Genomic DNA, 16369 nt, shown 5'->3' with positions numbered 1-16369 from the left:
CCCGCCTTCCCCAGGGGCCATAGAGGGAACCCAAGGTGACCCCAGTCCGGGGATGGCTCACCCCACTCATGTCTTGGAAGGCTTGCTCCTCGTACTCCAGCTGTCGCTTCAGCTTCAGCTTGTTGGAGAGGGCAACCATGGCTGGGCTCATCACGTCTGGGCCTTGAGGCCCAAAGCCCTTTGCAGACCTGCCAAGCCCAAGAGAGCGGCTGTGAGGGGGTCTGGAGCCCCACACCACCCAGTGCCTTCGCCTGAACTCGGGGGCCTCTCTGAAGTAACACTCATGACTGTGGCGGCTCTAAGACCCACAGGGCAGACCCACACCCAGAGGAAGGGTGTGGTCCCCAGGGCCTGGGCACTGGCTCTGCTGCCCTTCTTCAGTTTCCTCCACCTGGTGAGATGCTAATGGTCTCTGTCACCTGTGCCCCCCTCCACATCTGCCTTCCCACCCGGCTGTACCCAGGCAGCCTCCAGGCCTGACCTCGGCAGTGGCCCGGCTAGCTGCTCTCAGTCTTCAGGAGGGTTTCTCCCCCCCTCTCATCCTGCCTGAGCTGCTCCCACTGAGTGCTGCTCTGTCAAGGGCACGTGCCCTGGGGGCTGGAGGTCACACGCCAACCACTGGCCTTAGCCCAGGGAGCATCCAGCTGGTGGACATGGGGCTTGGTGGGGCTTTGAAGGAGCCAGGGAAGGCAGGACTGAGGAGACAATGCTGGGTGCCGAGAGGCAGGGGCACTTTTCACTTTTCTCCAGCAGGGTTCCATGAGGGAACTGAGACAATCACCACTCAGGTCACTGTGTTCTGTGGCTCCGGTAATGAACTCTAATAAGAGAGGTGCTCTGTGGGGTGTGCTGATGAGAGACATTGGTGTTCAAGGCTTGGACAGCCCAGTTCTCTCCCTTTTCCTGTCCCCAGTCTCCTCTGGGCTCCCTCCAGCTCTGGTAAATATATCCCCGTGAGAGGCCCCCCAGGCCTTGGGGTGACGCCCTGCAGCCTAGGCGCTTGTCTGGGTGTGTGGGGGGCCTAACTGGAGGCTGAGCCACGGTGCGGCGGGCCTTTCCGGACCCCAGGTCTCCCCACTGTGGGTGCCCATCTGTTCCCTCCCTTTTCAGCACAGCCTTGGCTGAAGCAGCGAGGGGCCACGGCCACGTACCTCTTCTTGAACATGGAGAGATGAGGCGAGGTGACGGGGGCCCCCAAGGGCGATGTCCCCAGGGCCTCAGTGTGCTGATCTGCGACAGGCCACTTCGCAGGCCTGAAGTGTAATGGTGGGTCAGGGGGCCACTGCGTGTTGAATCTGCCCCCCAAAGAAGAGAGAGGAGTGCTGGCCTGGCCGCAGCACGGTGGCAGGGACGCCTTGTTCCCGCCGTCATAGAAGATGGAGGACAGGGGCTGGTGCTCAGGCTCTATCTTCTTGCTCTCCAGTGGCTGCTGGTACTTGTCCAGGAGGTAGGGGCCGTGAGGAGCCATGGGGGCCAGCGGCTGGAAGATGTTGGTCATGGTGCTGAAGCACTGCTGGGGGAGGAGCTGCGGGTTCTCGGGCAGGAGCTTCTCCTCGGGGCAGATGGGACTCAGCTGGAAGTCTTCCCCATCCATGGGGATGTAGGGCGCCAGCGTCTCCAAGTCCAGCTCACTGAAATCCACCTGAGGAGACACGGCCAAGGTGCTCAGCAGTTGGTGCTGCCCCCCACACCCTTCCATCTCGGTCCCTCACCCCTCCCCGCTAGTCAGTCATCCTGGGCACAGCTCAACAGGGGCGACCCCTGCGCTGACGCCTTTGCTGGCTCCCCGTGGCCCACCAGGACGCTCAGACTCCTCCTCTAGTCTTTCTGTGCAGCTTGTCCCTCTTCAGCCTGTGCCACATGTCTGCACGTGGACATCCCTCCACACGCCACACTGGTGTCACGCACCCGCCCCGCCCAAACATTCTCTTCTCTCCACTCTGCCCGGCCCCAGTGGAAAAATACATCCTTGGGCCCACAGATCAACTCTATTCCAACTAGTGGTAGTAGGTGCCACTCTTTGCAAGCTGTGTGTATTAGGTCAATTCATCAACCCCAAACCCCACCTTCCCTCATGAGGCCCCGGCAAGCCCCTTCTACAAAGCTGTCCCTGCCTCCTCTGGCCCACGGTGACTGTTCTCAGGGGACACTCAGGCCTGTGCTCCACACAGTGGCTCCTGGAGAGCTGAGGGCAGGTGTCCTCCCCTTCTCATGGGCCTGGACACACGGCCAACTCCTGGGCACCGCAGTGACAGCTCAGAGACCGAGGCCCCAGGTGTGGCCCTCACCCCAGTCAGCAAGTCCTCAGAGATGGCCCCTCAGGCTTCCAGGATCACCCTAGGCACCACAGAGTCGAGTTTCCTCCTTCCAAGAATGACACTCTGACAGGAGTGGGAGCGGGGGAATGTGCTTAAGGTGTTAACAATTACAGTGAAACAAACGGCTCAAGACAGAGCAGACTGTTATGATCAGATGCTGAGTAATAAATCCTAGTGGACTTCAGAGGAGAGAGAAGGGAGGGCCAGTGCAGGGAGTGTTTGGCAGAAGAGCTGGAACTCGTGCCAGGCAGCATAATGAGACAAGACAAGCGGAGGAGCAAGGCGGGACTCTGAATGAACGACCCAGGCAAGACAAATAGGAATGGACGACTTGCCTTTGGGTTTTGTGAAACGTGCACCCATCCACCCACCTCAGGCCTGCTTATGCAGCTTTTGCAAGAGCATTTGGCCTTACGTGACAAATGCTTTCCTGAAATGTGACAGGTAAATGAAAATTTATGAACCAGACACCATTTTTAAATGCACCTGAAGTAAAATAGTGTTTTAAAGATTCCTAAGATGATTAAGTTTGTGGAGGAGGGAGTAATTGTTTCCTATGCTTATAAATATCTTATATTTCTGGATGACCTTTTTAAATGTTGGGCTTCCTTAAAGCAAAGTTCAGTCGCAGTGTTGGTTTTCATGGGCACTGAGAAAGCTGTCTGAGTTAGTAGGAGGTAAACGAGGTCAGAGGTAAAAGTGGAGGACCTAGGTTTGGCACAGGGAAAGCAGAGGGCAGACGTGGGAGAAGGTTCTGCACTGGCTTGATCTCCCCACACCCTCACCCAGTTAGGGACCATGGCCTTGGCCAAGCATCTCCACTGGTCTCTGCCACAAGTTGGTGAGGCTGCAAGACCAGACGTGGGCCTTCACCAGCAGCAGCTGGAGGGCATGGCCACCCCAGTCTCCTTCATGGCCACCTACCTGGGGGCTGCACTGGTCCTTTGCCTCTGTGTCCATGGCAAAAAGCTTTTCAATCACTTCAATCTTCAGATCATCGTTCAGAGACGTGTAATAGTCTTCAGGGCTGTTGGGCTGGAGACCAGGAAGGAGAATGACAATGTCAAGGGTATGACACTAGTCTCCCCAAAGTCCAAGGTGGAAGAAAAAATAGATCCTTGGGCCCACAGATCAACTATATTCCAACTAGTGGTAGAGGCGCCACTTTTTGCAAGCTGTGTTTTAGGTCAATTCATCAACCTCTCTGCACTTCAGTCTCCTTCTAAAATGAGCCTGTCTTGGGGAGCAAGTGGGCCGAAGGCTGTGGCCGGCAGGGCTCGGGGAACTAACTGCACAGCTCTATGCCCTGAACTGGGATGGGGCTGAAAACCGTGTACCTTAGCTGCTGCCTTCATGGAACTTATTTAGGTGGGGATGGGCTGGCTACTGGCAACAAGAAAACAGCTTGAATACTTAGCAGGTGTGTGTCACCATCTCTGGGATAAGTTGAGTAGGAGGAGGGCAGTATTTCTGTCCAGCCACCTGGCAGCAGCTAGGAGGAGGAACCCACCCTCTCTGTGGCCTTGCTCCAGGGGGACTCACCGTGGAGCAGCTGCTGTTGGTGGCACTGGGGCTGGTGGAGCCACCTGGCGCAGCTGCCTGGGGCATGGTGAAGGCGGGCAGGCTCCCGGCCTCGCTCTGGGCACCGTGGCTCCTCAACTCCTCAGCCCATGGCTGGCTGGGGGGCAGGATGGTCTCTCCATAGGCTGATGACTCCTCGAAGTTCTGGTTCCCTGTGGAGAAGGGTCTGGCTTGGTTAACACCCACAACCACTGGGCTCACCCCCAGGGCAGAGAAAGCCCAAAGGATGCATGGGAAATCTCCACAAGGTCTGGAAATCATGCCTGGGGCTAGGCCCTCTGTGTGCTGAGGCTTAGCTGGGACAAAAGGCCTTTTAATTGGGGCTCTTGAGTCACTGTACAGTCTCCCTTTCAAGAAGACACCCTCTCGGAGCATTTAATTTTCAGAGACTCAGTGACTCAATGTATTTGGAGCCACCATTCCTTGAAGAGCGGTCAGCCTGTAGGTGAGAAGGCTGTGAGAGGTGAGTTGGCGGTTTGCCTCAGTGCTACTGCACAACAGGGAAGCCGCAGGACCTCTCGTCCCAGGATGTTCCTCTATGACTCTCTGACGTTGCTAGTCTCATGTGGCCTCTCAAGAACACGTCTGCAGGGGCCGAGACAGTGCAGGGCAGGCACGGCAGCTGTACCTGCTGTGGGTCACACACAGAGACGCGGGGGCCCCCGGTACACATTAAGTGCTTCAGCATGGGAGCAGGAGGCTCTGAAAGCTGCTTCTGTGGCTGTAAGGACTTGTGTCTTCGCGGGACCAGCACATGTTTAGTTTAAAGTAGTTCCTATGGGGGCTAAATCTGGGCCTGAACCTTTTCTCCACCCATGTGTCTGGAATTCTTTCTCCCAACATTATTCCAGCCTGGCTCTCTGCCTAAAAAGCGATCTGCCCTTCGAGGTGCAGGGGGAGAGCTGCCCTCACTGTGGAACCGTGGCAGCGGCCGCAGGGCAGGTTTCTAGCTGTCCCCCCCTCTCCTCCTGTGCTGCACCTGTGGCTCCTCAGGAGGGAGGCCTCACAACCCTCCAGATCAGTGTGAGGTCAGGAGAAGTGCCGTCTCAGCCGTGGCAGGTGCGTGTGCTGCTCTTTTGCGCCCAGCTCAGAGTCTGGCCACTAACAGATGATTAACGATACTCAGGGAAGGAACAGGGGCAACTCCGGTTAAGGACAGGCTGTGGTCAGGGGGGCTTGTTAACCTCCCCCAGCCCCAGAAGGTTCAACGACCCCCAGCTCAGCTGAGGAGCACCCACCGAAATCCAGAGAAATGATGGCATCTCCCGCAGTGGGGGCCAGCTGGGCCAGCTCCTCCGGCTCCTCCTTCAGCTTGGTGTACAGGAAGTGACTCTTCTCAGAAACAGCCACCTCGCCACTGTTGTCAAAGATGTTGTTCATGGCTGTCAGGTGCGGCTTGAACAGGGATTCCGTCTGGTCCATGGAGAACACCACGTCATTCTTCTCAATCTCACTGATGGGACAAGAGAGCACTTCAGACCTTTGTTTTCTAGCCAAGTCCTGTTGCTCACCAGGCACAGGAAACTCTGATGCTCAAGCCTCTTAGCCAAACACACGGGCACGGACACTGGGTCAGCGTTTTTGTAAAGAACCACACAGAAGTTTGGAGCTGAGGGAGCAGCGTCGGGAGTGCGCTCAGACGAGGAACCTGTCTGGGACACTGTTCTGTGATCAGATGCTGCCCAGTGTGCGTGGGTCTGAAGGGTTTTGTCTGTTTCACCCTGGCAATGACTTTGTCCAGCTTTCCTTCCAGGTGCTACAGAGTGAGGGTGTTATGTCTGCTTTTCTCAAATCACACGAGTGGTTTCCCCATTCAAAAAATGCTTGTTAAATGATGACTTTGTTCTGCCTCCCCACATCGGTGAGAGGGATGACATCGAAGACCGATGAGGGAAAGGACAGAAAAAGCACTGGAAAGGGGATATCCCTAGTGTCCCACTGCTCCCGAGACACCCATGGCAGCCCTGTGGGTCATAAGGATCAGCACTGCAGAGAGCTGGAGAAGAGCCTTTGGGGAGGCTGGGCTTCCCCTGGGGCTGCCATCCACAGGCTGGGGGGGGGGTCGGGCCCTGCGCCCCCACTGGCGCCCACTCACCTGAGGACGTAGTTCACACACATGATGCACTGGGGCTGCAGGTTGCGAGGGTTGTAGATGACCGTCCCCTGCGTCTCCAGCCACACGTAGCCCCCGTGCTTCGCCAGCATCCGGTACTGGCCACTCACCACCTGACCCTTGGTGCACACTACAGGAGGGGAAAGGGGGCCTGGGGTCAGGGCCGTCCAGAGAGGAGGGGGCACTGCCAATCCCGTGACAAGTCCCCTCGCCCACTGGCTGTGCCCCATTCCCCAGTTCAATAACAGGGGCACCTGCCTCTTCTGTCAGGTACCCCAGGTTAGGGGCGGACACTTGCAAGCAGGCGGAGAAAGCCTGGCCTCAGGGCAGCCCTTTGTAGTAGACCTGACAGCAACACTCAGCTTGTGAATAAATGAAATAAAAAAAATGATATCCGTGGAGGCAAAGTGTTTCCACCTATGTCTCCATAAGATCAAGTTCAAGGAGCTCATCATCACCAAGCCCTTATATTTTATGAAATGTTAAAGGGACTTATCTAAGAAAAAGAAGATAAAAATATGAACAGTGAAAGGACAGCAAACTCAGTTATTAACAACCACACCTAAAACAAAAGCAAACTAAGAGGACAACTAGATCAGGAGTGAACCCTAGAAATGAAGATCATGTGGAGGGTTAGCAACAGGGGAGTGGGAGGAGAAGGTACAGAAAATAAGTAGCATAAACAGTAGGTAGAAAATAGATAGGGGGGAGGGCAAGAATAGTAGGGGAAATATAGAATCTAAAGAACTTGAGACACGTGGTCATGAACTAAAGGGGGGGAATGGTGTGCAGGGTGGAAGGGAATAAAGGGGGGAATAGAACAAATATAATGGCATAATCAATAAAATAAAAATATATATTAAAAAAATGATATCCTTGATTGTTCCAGGTCATGTCAGGCCTGCCACCAAACTTCTGTGGCCCATAGCAGAGGTAGGGGGCTGGGGCCCCAGCAGCCTACACTCAGCCTCTTGAAAAACCTAAGTCCTTCCCGCTCCTTGTCTTTCCAGCTGTCCAGCTAGGCTGCCTGCTTATGATTGCTTTCCAATTCCAGATTGTCCGAAATGGTCATTTAACATCTGCATTTACTGTGAAGAGACATCGGGGAAGGGCTCCCACATCCCGGAATGACCTCCTCTCCAGTCCAGAATACTCTCTCTGCTCCCATTAAAAAAGAACCAATAAATCTACTCATGTCAGAATTTCTGCTAGTTTTCTGAACTGCCCCGTTACTTTGACCCCTTGGGCATTTGTTCTTCAGAATCCCAACTCAGAGACTCCACAAATCACAGAGAATGGGAAGGTGGCGTGCTGGCAGGGGGAAGACATCGTGCAAGCCCAGGGACTTTGGGGAGAGAGCAATCTGTCTTGGCATTGGTGTCCTCACCTGCCCAATGATCACTGATTAAAAAACAATAATTGTCATTATTAGCTATGCAGTGTACCACGTCTGTTTGCACTAAGGGCCAAATCTGCCTTACCAGGTACAAGAGTGTGGGCTCAGTGTCACTGGCGAATTTCCCCCAAAGTCACTAACAAGGACAGCGTCCCGGCCCTGGTACCCCTGCAGAAAGCATCTTAGACAATGTGGGGAAGGGCTGGTGTGGGAATATCCGGATTCTCCCACAAGGCTGGTGGCCACCTCCCCACTCCCCACCCCTGTGTGGTTGAGAAAGGCAGTCTGGTTTGTACTAACGCTGCTCCTCATCCTTTACATTTGTCTTTCTTGGCAGATATCATCCTCTTCAAAAATTTAACAAGCACCTCTAAGGTGCAGGAAATACCATAACTTACACGTGTTCAGTGCTTTGAAACTATCTCATACGATGACTTCACTTCTGCAAACCAATTACAACAGCCCCTGGCACATACAACGTCAGTAAGGGTTATGGGCTTGGTCCGCACCTCGTTTTGAACACAATAGCACCACAAGGCATCTATTGCTATTCCTGTTTCACATCTGGAGAAGCTGAGGCTCGCAACTGTTGAGTGATTTGTTCACAGGCCCTCTCAATGGACACAGTAGACAAGGTTATAGTCCAAATTAAAGACAACTATCTACGCTCGTTTTTGTTTAAAGGCAGCTTGAGTGAGGCTTAATTTGCCTTCAATTTAAAAATGTGCCCAGTTAAGTGCTATGACTTTTGACACCCTTGTGACTATCACCACCCTGAAAGGCATGGTGACTTTTCCATCACACCAACCCCATCCAAAAACACTTGTGCCTCTTGACAGTCCACGCCCATCCTCACGCCCACCCCAGGCAGCCCCTCATGTGATTTCTGTCACTAAATATTGCAATGCCCTCTCTTCCATGTGCATGCAGTGGGATCACACAGGAGCATGTGTCTTTGCGTGTGCCTTCTTTGCACTCAGCATGTTTCCCGGACTCCTCACGCTGCTACAGATATTCGTGGTTTCTCCCTTTCGTTGCTGAGTAAGGCTCGGTTGCATGGATGTACCATAGTTCATCCATTCACCTGTCAAAGGGTGTTTGAGCTGTTCTCAGTGATTAGTTATTGTGAGTACAGTTGCTGTAAACACTGGTGTACCGTGTTTTGTACGGACGTACTTTTCATTTCTCGTGGGTGTAGCTAGGGCTGTAATGGCTGGGTCGTATGCTCAGTATATGTTTACGTTATAAGAAGCAGACACATTATTTTCCACGGTGGCTGTATCATCCTAATCTTGGTCAAAAAAGCCTGTGCAGTAGGGGAGATAGAAATCGTTTCCTTTTAACATAAACTAAGGCCAGAAGGACTGTGTGACCTGCTTGACATCACCTGGGACTAGATGACTGTCTCGTTGCTCCCAGTCCAGCACTCTCTTCTTTCCTTTCCCTGGGCCACAGTCCCAGACTAAATTTACTGTTGCCCTGTCCTGAACCCTCACCAACTCTTCCACCGAAGAAGCAACTTCTGTCCTCCCTGGTTTCACTTTCTCTGCTGCCCTGAGGCCCCTCCCTGCTGCAGTGAAATGATTCTTGTACAATTTCAAGCAACTAGAGTTAACTTATTTAGACGGTTCTTAATGCAGTCAAAAATCAGGGCTCTTATTCTTGATTAAATAGTGCAGCGAGCAAAGGTTTTAACAGTGTTTCTAGCAATTGCAGGCGAGGGCCTGCTCTGTCGGTGGAATATAATTACACCTGCCTTCTAATCATCTGCTCATTAATGCCAGGCCGGGTGAGGGGCCTGCCACCTGGCAGATAGGCTTTTTATGACCTTTAATCTTGTTTTCCTAAGAGCACATAATGTCCTCAACACAACAAAGGAAAAGCACACCCCCACCCAGCCCCTCCTGCCTGAGAGTAACAATGTATAAATTACCAATCCATTTGGAAATGATGGCTTTCAATTATCTGAATCTGGCTGGAGGGCTAAGCTTCCCCAGCGATTTCAATGGAAAACGTTCACGGGCTAAGACACATACGTGCGGAAATTCGGATGCTGGTGTGTCAGCCGGCCTCAAACCTTGGCCTCCAGCAATTTCACGGCGTGAGTGTGGGGCTGTGGTGCAGCTGTATTTGCACAAACCCAATGGTGGGAGCAGGGCGGGTTTTGCTGCAGCACTAACCCAGTTTCCAACCCATGCACAGTTCCCGTTGCTGGATTTGCTGGCTGGCTGTGTCCAGGCCTCTGAGCCCAGAGCAGCTTTACCTGGTTCCACCAGGGGAAGAAGGGAGCCTGTGACTTCCACTTGGGCTGGGAATTTCCTGTCAGTGTGCCTAATGTTTAAACACACAGATCCAAAAAAAAAAATACCATGTTTTCCCTGGAGTCAGCAGAAAACTGTGACAAATTTTTATCCCAGCTCTTTTTTTTTCATGAATCAAAGCTTTTCTAAGAAGAAGATTAAAAAAATCCTTCTATGGCTAGGGAGAAGTCATCGTTTCTGTCCCCTCGGACAGCAGTTCCCAGAAGACAAAGCATTGTATAATACTGTCCTCCAAGAATTCCCAGAAACTTGTTTGTTTGTCGCATGCTTTGATGTCACCCTTGGCTGAGGAGAAAAGCCGGACTTCCCCCCAGTTTTACAGCTCTAGGAGGGAAGGCCCAGAAAGCCTGGCCTTGGGGAGCTGGCGGGGCAGCTGGGCCAGAGCCCAGTTCCCTGAGTCCCAGTGTCAGGATGCCTTTGGGAACAGGAACAGCCGCAGACCAGAAAAGCATGGGGACCCCAAAGGGAAGGCTGGAACCATGTCCTGCAATTTCAAAGCCGGGGCGGGATCTCACAGTCCTTGTGGGCTGGGCACACACCAGCACCTCCCCCATCCCTGGGCCCATGAATACGGCCGAGTTCAGGTCGTTTGTTTGTTTGCTGGAGAGCACGGTGAGAAATGTTTCTGAGACACCATAAAGGGCCCCATTTCACTGTCCGATTAAACTCAGAAACTGGGAAGCGGCAGAGAAAGCCAATTAGAAAGAGAAGACCTCACTCTCTTAACAGATTAACTGTGCTCAGACACTGCACATGGGGCTGCTGATCTGTCAGTCGCTCTGAACCCAGCTGTCCTAACCTTGGGATGGATGGATGGAGTTAGGAACGATGGACGAATAGCTGTACTTTGTTTTCTTCACTGCTACTCCAAGCCCCAGCTGATCCTGGGAGCTCTAGACCAGCAGAGCCACTGGGAATCTTCTCACACTCGGCTCTTGGCCCCTCTGTCTGCACCACCGTGGGCACTTAGTTTGAAAGATTCTTTTTCAAGTACCTTTAATGCCTTTGGGCTCACCATTCACACAGTGCCTGTGCTGTAGCTAACACTGTGCTCGATACTGTGGCTGGAGGTGTGAGCCGCTGGGCTCCCCTGGAGCCCCGGCCTCCTTTTCCCTCAGAAACCAGACCCCTTAGGGCGGGGATCGGTCCTGTCAATTTCTGTGTCTCCAGTGGACCAAGAATAGAGCGATAAATCCAGACTCCTTGCACATTCGTGGGCCGTGTGGACTCAAGAAAATGGTCTTGGATCACCTGCAAATGGGAGGCCTGAACTGGGCATGTGACCAAGGGAATGAAACAGAACTGCCCTGTGCAGTATGGTAGTCACTAGCCAAGGGTAGCTATTTATTTATTTAGTCCTCACTTGAGGATATGTTTATTGATTTCAGAGAGAGAGAGAACCTTGATCGGTTGCCCTCCATATATGCCTTGACCAGGGATTAAACCCATGGCCTTTTGGTGTCTGGGACAACACTCCAGCCAATTGATCCACACAAGCTGGGGCAAGTATAGCTATTTAAATTGAATTAAAATTAAATTAAAAAAAATCCAACTCCTCAGTTGCACTAGACGTATTTCAAGGACGGCAGAGGCAGCATGTGAAACAGGAAGGGGTAGAACATTTCCATTGCAGAAGGTTGCATTGGACAGTCCCGTTCTAGAATCCTTTCGTAACTGCCAAGTACAGTTTCCACGTGCCATCCCTGAGCTGCCTGGACAGCTCTCCCGCCGAGCTCCCTTGTCCAGCAGGCAAGCGCCTGGAGCACCACCTGTGCTGCTTGTTCCTCCCCTACCCTTCCAGGTGTCCAACTCAGCTGCCCTGTCCTCTCCTCTGCTGAACTGCCCAGCCCTCCTTTGCTGTGAATGAATGTACTTCTGCAGCACACGCTCCAGGGTGATCACCCTGCCTCGTGTTGCCTTCTGCAGGGCTGCTCCGCAGGGCTGCAAGGGTGCTCAGTGGAGGTGGCATGTGGGGGCCGAGATCCAGCCCACCTTCTACTCCCAGAGCTGTGCGGCTGGTCGTGGGTGTGTCACCCTGGAGGAAGAAGCCTTTTCCTAATTTTCATGGAAGTATCATCTCTGATCATCCTGAGTCTCTCAGCTCCACAGGATAGTGACTCAGTGAAGGAAGGGACCAGCTCTTCTCCTGTCTCACTGTCATACACCACCCGAGGCCAAATTCCACAGACGCAAGGGAGCCACCCAGGACCCTCCAGGGACTTACGGTTCTGGTGACTTTTGGTCATGTTCTCTGAGTCCAGTGCATGGTAGAACTCATAGGCTGAGCGGCCAAGTAGTTCTTCTGGGTGGTAACCAATCAGTTCTGTGATTCTGAATTTAAAAAAAAAAAAAAAAGCATGTAGGGAAGAGAAACCATATAAATGTGGACAGGGGCTCGAGGAGCTACATCCAGAAGGTAAATCAAATGCACACGTCCAGATGAAAACACCACAGGCTTCCCTGTCACACCATTCACGCAAGCAAAAGACACGTGGTGGCCGACCTGCCATTGTGGACCCGCCCAGTCTCCACTCCTCCTGCCCTTCCTGAAGTCACGTCGGGGGAGGAAAGAAACATGGCTATCTGGGGGGCTCCCTGCCCCCAGCCCTAATGTACACATGTGCCTGACCTCCAACAGCTAGCCAACCAAGGGATCTCACCAGCCCCTCTCTACCCACCCCGATTTTACGGATGAGGGAGTAGAGACCCGGGGAGGTCAGACAATTTGCTGATGTCCATGTGTGTCTAAGGACAGAACAGAATGAAAACCAGGGCCTCCTGACTACTAGGATCAGGCTTAATCTAGCAGAAGGGGATTCAAATGAAAAGTGAAAATGACGTGGCCTCAAGTGGGGAAAAGCATGGAGATGACCGTTGTCTACGTATGAACCACAGACTGAGGAAGAACCTGGGGCAGAGAGAACCCCTTCTGTGCGGAAAGCGTCACTCCTCTGGGTGCTTCTCATGTTCTGCCTGGTGACCTCAGAGGACATGGGGTCTACCTTCCATGGGTTCTTCTACTTGTCCCCCTCTATTTCGAGGAAAGGAAGGAGAGTAGGAGGTACCGAGAGGAAGAGAGATAAAATCATAGTCATAGAAATGTGCCTCCTTATTATGTTCTGCAATGAGCTTGCAGTCTGAAGGGACAGGGCTTGGCTCTCCTACACGTGTCTTGCTTCATCCTGTAAGGTGTCTGTGGGTAGATGAAAGGCAGAGATGGAGAACCATAGGAACCACTTAATGGTCCAGGGACCCTTTGTTCTGTGCTGGAGTCGTCAAAATCAACCAGCCCTGCCCGAGAACCGCCAGATTAGCCACATTCCCACATTGAACCTAAATATTTTTTTCATAATCTTTGTTATTTCACGTTTCTTCTAATGGGCTTGTGGTCTCATTAATCATAAGTTAGAAGTGATGCTGCTGTAACCATTCCAAGCTCTATTTCGGAAAGTGTGACTTTTAGGTAAGGCCCCATCACTGATTGTCTATGTTGGAGATAATAACAGGGAGAGGGAAGCAGAGGCAGTGTCTGTACCCGCCACCTCCAAAGGGGTCTGCGTACATCTATGGGAAGAAATCGTAAAGCATCATCTCCATCCTGCCTCTCCCCTATTTAAGCATCTCCCTATTTCCAACCGTATCTGCAGTAAATAAACTCTGCCAGCTTCCATGTGCCCCCAGAGTCTAGTTTCCGGCTTCCATGCAATTTGATTTTCGACTAACCTTCGGTATGTCTTGTGCCCTCTGCCCTGCTGGACCCCTCTCCTCGCGGTCCCCCATTCCTGGTGAACTTGTTCTTGCTGCAGAACCTTGACGCCCTCATCCCGTCTCCCTTCCCTATGTTCTGACTATAGCAGGGTCAGCCCAGAGCCTCACCGTCTCCCTGGGTCCCTCCCCAACTCCTCCAGCCTTCACGTCACCTCCTGAAGTCCTTACGGGCAAACACAGTGTCACAGAGGATCATGTCTTTGTCTCTCCACATCCCACCTAGGCTGTCAACCCCTGAACTCAGGGACTGCTTTCTCCTTTGGCCTCCCCTACGTGGGTAAATACTTGAGTAGCTGACTGATGGACAGAGCCCAGTCTGTCCCAGCACTGCCAGAGCTGGCCTTGGACCAGGAGGACCTGTCCCCTCACTTGGCCTTGAGCAGAGAGTGTCCAAACTCATCAGCAATGGACATGCTCCTTCTCACCCCACTCTCAGGGCTGGTGCCCAACAGCACCTTGTCCGGGGTGGAGACTCAGGGGGAACAAGGAAACAGCAGAACAATGCTGGCCCTTCCTTTTCCACAACCTAAGAGCTTGTCCGTCAGGCCCAGGGCCTTTCCAGCTTGGCCTGGGGATCAGAACTGCACTGCCGGCCCTGCTGACGGTGGGCTGGCCAGGTACGGGCTCCCAGCTTTGCCAGAGAAGTGCTTCTTATCCTGGACGGGTCAGAGAGGGGGCTGTTCTGCGAAAGATTGGATTCTCCTCCCTAAAGAAGTTCAGTTTGCTTTCATGACTGGAATCCTCAAATTAAAATGTTCTTAGCCAGTGTCTGTCGTGATTAGCCTCAGAGTGTGCCACCCATTCAAAGGCACACAATGGGCACGTTCTGGAAGTGGACAAACGAACCTGGGCTTCAGGGGAGCCAGCTATCTTCCCTGTAGCAGCCTTCATTTGTCTTGTCAACGAAAATAAATATTTAATGTCTCCTTCTTCGTTCCTTTAAACAGACTATAAAAACTGGGAAATACGCATACTGCAAACACAATGGAAGAACATTCAAGTTGTCTGACTCCACAAAGCCAGGAAACCCCAACTTACAGCTGATGGCCATTGGCCTTCATCTGTAGGCAAGCCGACGCCAGCGGGAGGTTGATGAACCCGGCTTGTTTACAGGGCCGGCTGCCACGGCGCAGAGGGCCCACCCGCTAATTTCCCGGGGTCCCAGAGACGCCTCCAGAGCGGGGCTGTGGGAACACGGGTTCATCTGCTTGCTCCAACAGGGGCAGGAAAACTTCTTTTTTCTTCCTAATTAAGAACCCCTGACTCACTGGGGAAAAAAAAATCAGGTTGGGGTCACCGATAAATTGAAAAAGTTCTGTCTGTAGAGAAGAGCGAAATGTAGAAGGGCTCCACTTAGAGGTGTCGGAAATGAGAACAGTGGCTCTCTAATAATAAAGTGGAAAAAGAAACAGACCAAGGATGAGGTGGGGAGGAAGACGAAGATGTTGGTAGCCACAGGAGGCAGAGGAAGAAGGAAGAAAAAGAGAAAAAAAATACAGAGGAAAAACCAGCTGTTAAATTAAATCCTGAAGTTAGCGTTACTCCACTAAATGCCTGGGCCAAACCACCAGGCCTGGGTTTCCGAGTTGGACAGGCCTTTGCAATGTAACATGACAGCTACTCGTTGCTCTTCAGTCGCTCTTTCCCCTTGAAAACGTTCCAAGGCTCTTTGCCACACGGACTACCTGTGACCGAGTGCCAGGAATGTCAGTGTCATCACCTGGGGACTGGGGAGGCAGCGGGGACTAAGCGGGCTTGCTCCTCTTCCCCGCGGCCACACTGCCAAATGCCATCCCCCGGGGGACCAGCAGCAGGGTCCCTGACTTCAGGCCACTGCCTGGAGTCAACCGAGGTCTGACTGCAGTCTTTACCCCTGTCTGCCACCCGAGGGAAGGATTTGCTAAGCAAATTAATCACGAAAAACAAGATGGGTTAGACTATTTAAACTATGAAAGAGGATAAAAGTTTTAAGTCCTTTATAACCACCTATTTGCTTTTCAAAGAATGCGTTTACTAATAAACCATACTCCTATTAAAGTCTGCTCCTTCCACCCACCCTTCCTGCAGTGGCCTCTTGGAGGCAACACTGGGTTTCACCCAGTTTGGTTCTTATAGGTGCACAACGGCTTTGAAATAGCATTTTCTAATATCCAGACTACCCACTAACTCAGATTCCAATGCCTTCTGTTTTAGTACATTTTGATCCAGATTTTGTTTGTTTTGAACAGTAGTACTTCGGCCCCTGCACTTTTCTGGAACATTGCACAGTATGTGAAATGTATGCAAACAGCTCTGTAGGCAATGGGCAATCAGTTTCCAGCCCGTCAGTGTGATGTGTTAAGAGCTGGTTAATTTATTCACAGGAAGGTGGCCCTGGCTCAGTCCTGGACTCACCCTGCTCCGAGGGCCACCAAATGTCTCCTTCGTCACCCTGGAACCCACACACAGTCGGAGAAAATTTGCTGGGAGCTGTAGTGAGAGAGAAGCAGACTGTGTGGAAGGAATATCTTTTGAATTGCGAGGTCTAGCAAACTTTGAAGTAAATTCCAAAGAGAATCTGTAGAGCTGCCCCTTTCGGGGAGTATTTTTGGTAGACTGGATGAGACAGGATAACATGTAAGCGTTCCTCATATACACGCTCAGCCTCTGTCAGGCTGGCCCCAGAACTCTGTCCTTTGCAGGAGACGCAGGTGCACTTGGGCAGCATTTAACGTTCCTTCTCACCCACGGGTTTAAAGAAACACACATACCTTCTCGCAAAGATGTGTTGACAAAGGCTACTTAGAGAAAAGGCAAACATACTTAGAATAGACTATATATTAAACTAAAAAAAACCTACATGCAAGGTATTAATCTGAAAGATCACCTTACA

The 16369-nt window shown here is 52.1% G+C and overlaps 1 protein-coding gene across 1 annotated transcript in view; it reads right to left on the bottom strand.

The window, feature by feature from the left end:
* Positions 1-16369, bottom strand: part of EPAS1 (endothelial PAS domain protein 1) — an 82577-nt gene that overhangs the window by 4587 nt on the left and 61621 nt on the right. Inside the window, exons 7-13 of the mRNA XM_037161254.2 lie at positions 11954-12060; positions 5995-6142; positions 5138-5352; positions 3861-4051; positions 3243-3353; positions 1152-1642; positions 62-188 (exon numbers count right to left, since the gene is read on the bottom strand). Of these exons, the coding sequence (XP_037017149.1) occupies positions 62-188; positions 1152-1642; positions 3243-3353; positions 3861-4051; positions 5138-5352; positions 5995-6142; positions 11954-12060 (1390 nt within the window). The remainder of the gene's footprint in view (positions 1-61; positions 189-1151; positions 1643-3242; positions 3354-3860; positions 4052-5137; positions 5353-5994; positions 6143-11953; positions 12061-16369) is intronic.

The sequence above is a fragment of the Artibeus jamaicensis genome, unplaced genomic scaffold, assembly GCF_021234435.1.
Source record: "Artibeus jamaicensis isolate MK-2021 breed Jamaican fruit bat unplaced genomic scaffold, CSHL_Jam_final contig_465, whole genome shotgun sequence".
Taxonomy (NCBI): Eukaryota; Metazoa; Chordata; class Mammalia; order Chiroptera; family Phyllostomidae; genus Artibeus; species Artibeus jamaicensis.
This window is presented reverse-complemented; position numbering and strand designations above follow the sequence as displayed.